The 8,805-nt window shown below is 38.2% G+C and overlaps 1 protein-coding gene across 2 annotated transcripts; it reads right to left on the reverse strand.

Annotated features, from left to right (window-relative positions):
- Nucleotides 1-744: 744 nt before the first annotated feature.
- LOC112277012 (uncharacterized) lies at nt 745-5,193 on the reverse strand. Of its 2 annotated transcripts, none has more exons than XR_012216669.2 (8): nt 4,884-5,043; nt 4,279-4,726; nt 3,199-3,755; nt 2,817-3,096; nt 2,133-2,459; nt 1,855-2,035; nt 1,473-1,620; nt 745-1,301 (listed from the first exon to the last, which is right to left on the reverse strand). XR_012216669.2 is itself a non-coding variant. In XM_024508938.3 (8 exons), exons 1-8 carry the CDS (start codon nt 4,905-4,907, stop codon nt 1,012-1,014), a joined length of 2,067 nt encoding a protein of 688 aa, XP_024364706.1. In that variant the 5' UTR covers nt 4,908-5,193; the 3' UTR covers nt 745-1,011. The 2 variants fall into 2 exon arrangements, 1 of the variants encoding a protein (XP_024364706.1); XM_024508938.3 differs by having other exon boundaries at nt 3,000-3,096; nt 3,204-3,755; nt 4,884-5,193.
- Between the last annotated feature and the right edge of the window lie 3,612 nt (nt 5,194-8,805).

An 8,805-nucleotide genomic window follows, 5' to 3' on the forward strand; every position in this document is an offset into this window, starting at 1 on the left:
AAAAGGCTAAAGAAAGGAAGATTGACTAATAAAGATTGATTTGATGGAACACATCATTTGATATTGAATTCAATTGAAGGAAACTAAGTGATGATATTTGATAATTCATTAGAACATCAACATAGTGCTCAAAGGAACTTTATGTAATAGTACTTTCGTCCTTATGTGGTGATTGAGGTGCATAATAAGACAACCTATTCATTACAAGAATTAAAAGGGAATGTGATATAAACACCAGTTGTAGAAACAAAGAGAAAACTATTTAAGAAAATTGCACTTTTTCAATAGAGGATATGGAATAGCACTGATTTGATCCAAAATGGAAGTTAGTACATGGAGGTGATGTTTTAGAGCTAATGATGATTAAGAATCAGAAATAGAAAAAGAATGAGTTTTGACATAAACCAAAGAATGTGCAAATTTGCAGGGAATGGATATCATGATGTAAATATTAATAGAATGTACAAAAAGTTCAAGTTATATATCATTAGTTTTCTTAAAATAATAAAAATAAAAAAAGGGCTTTATAAATTTTACTAACATTTTAGCTTTTCAAAGAGTTTCAGTTTCTTTCGAAATATTTTTTTATTATTATTGCATGTCATATTTCCTTGCCATTATGTTTATAAGGACTTTCTGGTATTTCTTGTATTTTTCTCATAATTTTTCTTAACTTTTGAAGGTTATTTTGGGGTTTTTACAAACTTTCAATTTGTAATTAAAAAAGGAGGGGAGGGGGGGTAATAAAGGTGTAATTGAACTTTTAAGTTCCGATTTAAAATGTTTTGAAAGGTTTCCGTAAAGGAATCTTGTGAAATTTGGCGGCCGCCATTAAGGCGGCAGCCAATTTGACAGCTTGGAGAGAGGAGAAGCGGACACAAAGAAGACAAGGAGAGGCGGCCCTGGGAGCAGTTGAAAAACTGAGAGGGAGGGAGCGAGGGGAGCGAAAGTTTTTGGAGGGCAGGCAACGATAAGTCTCCCTCGTCAGAGTCGCTTGAAAAGGTGGTTACACTATACTGAACAAAGCTGCGTACGAGGATATCTTACGTCATCAAACGCTTTCCCCACCCGAACTCTCATCATATCTTGCAAAAGGTCCTCCAATCTCCCGCGCTCTTCCCTCTGCGACTCCTTATTGTTGCTGCGCTTCGCAAAGCCGAAATCAACAAGGCGGACAGAAGGCTGTGTACCCCGCACAACCATAATGTTCCGCGCCTCAACATCCCCATGAAGTAACTTACACTTGTGGACAGCATCAAGCCCCTTACGTGCCGCATTGGCCACCTCCTCGGTCACTGTTCCTGAGAACCAAAGGCAATACATTGAAACGTAGATAAGTGCCTACTCTGCCTGTTGATTGTAGAGCGCCACAGATACTGTTCCGGCACCATGATTAAGCTGCAAGAAGCCCTCGGGAAAGGAGGAAGACGACCACACTCCCCATTCGCTGGTTTCAAGAGCTTATTACTTACCAGGTCCGAGTGGACTGCCATCGATCAACTCTGTCGCTATGAAAACAATTTGGCCATTGGCTGTGGTTCCAAATCCTACTAATGGGGGCACGAATTCCCCCCAATACTTCTGCAGCTTTAGGTAGGCGTCCACCTCGTTCAGCAGAGCCTGTACAAAGCACGGCCAGAAGACGGTATGTACACAACCAGATCAGAAGCCGGTAAGGTGTCGCAAACTGCATTCATTTCAACACAAAAATGCCCTCGTGTTCCGTCTAGCAAAGACTGCCTGCTACAAAAGCAATCGCTGGCAGGACCACTCCAGGTCAGCCCCGATTTAGACCGGGCCATAGTGAACGTTTAGACGGGCGCGCAACAATTCCACATCACAACTCCAGCTCACCTCCGCACGTTCCGAATTGCGGGGAGCCAACTTCACTGCAACACGACGACCATTCAAAGTGCCGCCAACCACGGAGCCGCTCCATCCCCCGCTGCTGATGGGGCGGTCGTCCAGATGCAGGTCCGGCGCAGGAATCTCCTGCAATTGGTTCTGTGTCGCGTTTGAGGATCCCCTTCGAGTCCTGTACATGCACTTGCCATCATTCCACCGTTTGTTCTCTTCTATGTATCCATGACAAAGAACATGTCAATGTTTGGGTAGCTGGCTAGACAGGTTACCTAGCTGGAGACGTTCTGTAACCACCAATTTCGCGCTCGTTTGGTTTGTAGGTCCTACCCTCGTCTTCATCATCTTTAGAGCCGCTACTGGGATTGGCACAAGGGGAAACCTCCCAGCTCCAGGGACGCTCACCCTTCCTGGGTAAAACATCAAACTCACCGTGGGCTTCAACAGCAGAATTGACCAAATAAGCAATTGCAGCAGGTACAGGCGGTTTCCGGCCATCCAACTTGAAACCTGTTGAAATATAGAGGCAGCCACCATGATCCCTTTTGCAGAGATACCAGTTCTGGATATCGGTGAGAACGCCATACCCAACCTTCGCCCTGCAACTCGAGGGAAAAGAACGTAGAATGAGGACCACCTCACACTACTCATCAGCTTCTCATCTGAAGACCATTTCGATTTTAAGACACATCCCCGTGGGTACCAGGATTTGAAATTGCTGAGCACTTGGAACTCCAGAAACATCTGCTTCCTAAATATCTTGCGAGTAAACCTCACAACTTCAGTACTAAAAAGAAGAAAATCCGCCGGAAGCCAACGGTGAGGGGGAAAACGGGGTGCCTGTCGGGGCCTTTTTGATTCCTGAACGTAAACCAAGGGATGCGCGAAAAATTACACAAAAAGCATGATGGAACAACAAAGGAGTGTAGACAAAAGCAAAGACTAGCTGAACCTGCCTGAAGAATAAAACCAGGTTAGAGCACCAAATAGCTGCCCAGGAAAAACGAAGTATTGCTCAACAGGACTGCCCTTTTGCTGGAATATTTTGACAAAAGGCAGAAGCAGACCTCGCGACACTGAGCCCTGAGCTGAGCTAGCCCCACCCGATTCATCCCGAGGTAGGTTAATGAACTGCTTACAAAACCAGGTATTCGTAAACCTGGAGACTGCAGTTGAGAATACTCCTGGCATGTCCTTCCGAGATGTTAGTATGGCACCAGCAGTTGGGGTCGATTCCTGAGGAAATTCAGCCTCCATATCAGCAGGCTTGACAACTGAGCATCCTTAACAAATCGTGAAGACGGGAATCAACCAAAAATCAAATGAGATCTGCCGTACCGAACCTGTCTGACATGAGCATCTTGTCCACAGTTTGTGGATCGGCACGGGACATCCCAGACCTCCTTTCTTAAGCTCAAGAACAGCAACGGCCTCATCGTTGGATTGAATTAACACATCCACACGAGGAGGTCTGGCATAAAAGAAACTCTTTTGAACGTCTCTGCCCGCGGCCTTTGATCCGTCTGTGTTCGTCGACTCTCCTCCCTCTGCTGAGGGTTCTGGTGGCACTTCAAGGTTCACTTCCCCGTCGTATGTTACCGAGGAATCTGGTCGCTTCTTACTAACGAATTCGCAGGTGCTGTTCACGACAAAATAAGCGATGGCTACCACACTTTTCTTTCCTGCAGTGAATACAGAGTCATCCACTTTCCGATATATACGCTTCAACTTATCCACCTTGTTCAGATAGTCTTCGATGTCTTTCACCACATCCCAATACTCCACTCTCACAGGCGTGTACATCCGCTCCTTCTGCGTGGCGCTTGGAGGCTTGGAGTTCCCTGAGACCCACGACGGCAAGTCCTGACGTAGCCAATCAAACTCTGTGCATTTATCTGCACATGCAATCCAGTAATTCAAATAAAAAACCAATGGTTAAACTAAACATCCAGTGGCCTCGCACTTGCAAGAGTAGCGCTTCTGCCGCTTCTCAAGATAAACTGCACCCTTCAAAACGTACGATGAGAGATAATAGAGGTTTCTAAGTTTGGAAAAATCGGACACCTAAAATTAGTCAGCACCAAAGTTGCCAAAGAATGGAACAAAGATGTCAGGAAACACTACCTGCTATTCAAAACCCGACACCCCAAGTGATGATAATCCGTACACAAGGCAGGGCAAACTGAAGCAAACTAAGTGCCAAGAATAGAGTACTATCTGACACCCTGATGGATAAACGCAGGGGAGAAACTTATACCAGACCTGCTTATTCTGCCTTCAACCCTCATCAGTCCACCACAAAAGCATGTTCTCACAAGCGTAGGTAAGCATACTACCCTAAGCAACAAGTAGGCATACAAGAGCACACAAGAATCATCTGACAGATCCAGGATCCAGATTCTTTCTAAGAATACACACCTGACGATGCCGCCGCTGCTTGCACAGACTGAAGGCTGCTAATCTGTTGCCCTAGATTGACTATCTGTTGATCGCGGCTGCTAATCTGTTGCCCTAGATTGACTATCTGTTGATCGCGGCTGCTAATCTGTTGCCCCAGGCGGCTAACCTGTGACTTTAGGCTGACTATCTGTTGGCGTTGGAATTGCAGCTTCGCTTCAAGAGGCTTTGTCGCTTGATCTCCCGAAGCAGTAGCAATCTCCGATTCCACCGCTCTGATCTCCGCTCTGAGCTTACTTATCTCCGCTTTGAGCTCTCTTATCTCCGCTCTGAGCTCTCTTATCTCCTCTTCCTTTGCTCTGAACTTCTCTTCCTTCGCTCTTATCTCCTGTTCCGTCGCTCGAATCTGGTCTTGCACCGCATCTTCTAGATCCTCCCCCTCACTCCTTCGCCGATGACCTTGGTCCGTCTGAAGCAGGAAGACCCGACAGTATGTGCTGCTCAATACCTCAGCAAAAATATTGCTGAAAACCCAAGCTGAAACCACAACGGAACCCCGATCCGAAACCCACATTAGAATCTAAATTGTGCAGACCTAATGAAGCCCAGACGTTTCAAGAACTCACCTCATCAGGAGCCATCGCCTCCATAACTTGAAATCGCTGAGGGCGTGCTAACTCCTGCAAAAAAAATGCCGGAAAAGAACGGAGGGAGCGCAACCCCCTGGGGAGGGGAAGGGAGAGGGAAGCAACCGAAACGGAGAAATGAGAAAAAGGATGTGGCACCGAAAGGAGGGCAGGAAGAGGGGTGGAAGCAGGCAGACGAGAGGAAGAGGGCAGAGAGAAGGCCGCAATGAGGAGGATGGAGAACGCAGAGAGACACGGCCCCGCACAGCAGAGACAGGCAAATCATGGAACCCTGGTTCTGCACACAACCCCGGGCCCTGAACACTAACTCGGCCGCATTTGTGGCAGCAAAGTTTATATTTCAAACAGCAATTGAAGATTTATTAATAAAGTTAACATTCAATTATTTTAATTGATATATCTTCTATTCTACAACATATTCAAATGTGTATTAAATTGCATCAAAATTTGGTATTAATCATTTAATAAACAAACAACATATCCAATATTGGTCTATATTATATAAATATAATATGTATTCTTATATAATATAATTAATATAAAAATTGGATAAAATATATATAGTATTTTATATCCAAAATATGAATGAATATTGCAATATATTGTTCTATTCAAATTTGTATACTATTATTTTTATCACATATAAAATATAATTAAAATATTTTCAAAAATAATTAATTATATATATAAAGATACAAAGGTATTTCTATAAAAACAAAATTGATTATCAATTTTTTTTTCATATTTAATATTTTATTTATTGCAAGTATTGATTATGATCACAATTGTGATAAAATATAAATTTGTTATCTTCATGTTCTAAAGTTTTTATAAAACACACATCACACATTATCTTGTGATAAAATATAAATTTGTTATCTTCATGTACTAAAGTTTTTATAAAACACACATCACACATTATCTTTAAAATTTTGAAAAAAATCACCTTTTTATTTTAAAGTGGAGACTAATACATGAATTGGACAATTACATGGCAGCTTTGTAATACCTTTGATCTAACTCTACTATATCATGTTTTTTATGATCTGTTTTTGTACATTATACATTTGCTTGGATAGATGCTATAGAGCCTTTAAAAAAAGTTGAAAATAATAAATTTCCTCAAATCTATACAATTTTTAAAGAAACATGATATATATCTTTAGAATATTCAATTTAACCTTTATTTCTTTCATTCTAAGTACATAAATATTCTTTTCAATATTCATAGGAAGGACATCTTCATCACATATAATTTAAAGCATTTGCTTTTGAAATCCATTGATTTGTATTTAAACATTATTTTTTTTAATATTAGCAATATTGTCCAATCCTTTATAATATTTGTGATAAAACTAACATGTTTTGAAATTAAAAAAGTAATCATAAAAATATAAAATTATTTTTAATAATTAAATTTATATCAAAACATTCAATATTCAAGCCAACTAATTCAAACCACACCAAAATTATCATTTAATTAAACTACTAAAAAAAATATTGAAATTTAGAAGCAATTGTTCTTCTAGAATTTCATCTCAGTAGCAACAAATATATGATATGCAAGGGAAAGGACAAAGACAAGATGATAATGAAGTGTAGAAGTCAATATAACCATATCTAGGTGACGAGGGAGAAAGACAAGTACAATATCGTACTATAATTGCTTATAGTATGTAAAAATTAATTTAAACATATAATATGTTTATAAGTCTTAATGTGGATTGGAGTGGTTAATATGTTAATTTAAAGAGAATTGATATAAAAAAAATTATTTGGAAGTTTATTTATTTTGATTATAATGTTTAAATTATATAGGATTTAGAGGTTTAATATAAAGCTTAAGAGAAGGTTGGAGTCTAAATATGAAAGTCTAAACTATTATGAAGCTTATTGAGAGAAATAAAAGCAAGGTATGGTTGAATGAAGGCAAGGGGTGAAGGTCTTCATCCCTATTGGTCAAGTGTTATGCCCAGTGGGCTTTTAGTAGATTGCCTGCAACCACAAGAAGATGTTTTGGTGATTTTAAAATGATCATTTGAGAATCAAGGGCAAAGGTTGTAAGGTTTAGGATTTGGACTTCAATTTGTGTATAAAAATTAGAGGGTTTAGAATTAGAATGAAGAAGTTATAGCCACATGAAGTTAAAGTGTCTTTTAAAGATATATTGAGGATACAAGGAATTGTACAGTTGCTTTTGAAAATTGGGAGATCCAACTGCAAGAGTGATTTCAAGACCTACATCTTTTATAAAAGAATTGTTGTATTTGGAGTTTATATGAAAGAATTATGGAAAGTTGAAGAGAACACATGTAATTCAAAGGCAGTAAGTAAACTATTTTCTTGATAGTAATGGTTGGAGCTATATTTTGAGTTTTTGGATGAATTTTTGGCTCAAAAGTTTTAAAAGTGTGAGTTATTGTATTAAAAAGCTATACACCACTTTTCGTGGTATTTGAGCTTTTAGTTTGTGAGATATGAAGAAATTTTCCTGTAGGTATATATACTTAAGGATTTGAAGCTACTGCTAGGGTTTTAGCAATATCTCAAGATTTGTAATAAATTTATGGTTGAAATTTGTTGTAGAAGTTGTTTAAAATATATTAATACTTCAAGTAAATTTTGAGGCTGTTTGGATGGTCTAATTGAATCATATGAGTCGTTGAAGTTTGAAAAAAATTCACCTCAAGGATATATAAGGGTTTCAAATATTTTTATCATATTTTGGATGTTGTTTGGTACTTAGGACTTATGTATTTATGTAATTGCCTTTAAAGTGATAATATTATATATAAAATTGATGCTTTTATATTTTGAGACTTGATTGAGTAATTAGTAGAACCCAAAAGTCCATCGCTTTTTTGAGGCAAATTCTCTCTATTCCAGTAGCGGACCATTGAATTTATTATATTAGAGACCTATAGTTTGGATATGATGGATTTCAATTTGCAGCAAAAAATGAAGATTTGACCATTATAAAGATACCTTCAAGATTGGTTCAAATATACATGCTACATTATGGTGCCACCAATTCTATGGCTCATATATAAAGTGCTATGAACTAGATTTTGAAGGAATTTGTGTTTGAGAAGACCATCCCTTTTGTAGATGATATTCCAATTAAGAGATACAAAGAAGAAGTCAAAGATGAAGCTAAGGACAATATTGGATGTAGGAATTTAATTAGGCATCATATTGGAGATATAAAAATGATCCTATAAAGATTAGAAGATATAAATATAGCCTTTTCTATTAACAAATCAAATTTGGAGTTAGAAGAATTATTGCAATAGAACATTTGTATGAAAATTTTACAATAAAATAAATATTACTATAAGAATGAAGCCTTACAAGAACATTATTAAGGTTTGGAGGTTTTTAGGAGCTTCTATTTTCTATCAAATCTTAATTCTTCATATTGTTCATAGTTCAAAAAAATTATATAAATTTCTAAGCTTCTAAAGTAATAGTTTACAAATTTAGTTTGATGTAGCAAGTGACAAGTTGGCATTGAAAAGTAATACGTGATCATCATCTTGGATTATTTGGTATTATTGGTTGTTATCCGCACATTGCTTTTGTTGATTTTGTGCAATAAAGAGGCAGTGCCATGCTTCTTATAAGGTCATTGAAAGCCATTGTATAAATTTCTCTATTATCAAATTATTGGTGTAGGTGGGATAATGGGGAGTTGTTAGCATAATTGGATGGTGACCAGTATTAAAGAGAAATGGTGAATGACTAGTACTTGCTTCAATACTATCATTGTAAGCAAACTCCAAAGATGTCAAGTATTCATCTTAGTCATTATGATGAACTACCACGAATGTCTGCAGCATATCTTTTAAGGTTCAATTTGCATACTTTATTTGTCTATTATTTTGGAGATAGAAGGCTGTAA

This window comes from Physcomitrium patens, chromosome 24 (assembly GCF_059467195.1).
Source record: "Physcomitrium patens ecotype Gransden chromosome 24, ASM5946719v1, whole genome shotgun sequence".
Lineage (NCBI taxonomy): Eukaryota > Viridiplantae > Streptophyta > Bryopsida > Funariales > Funariaceae > Physcomitrium > Physcomitrium patens.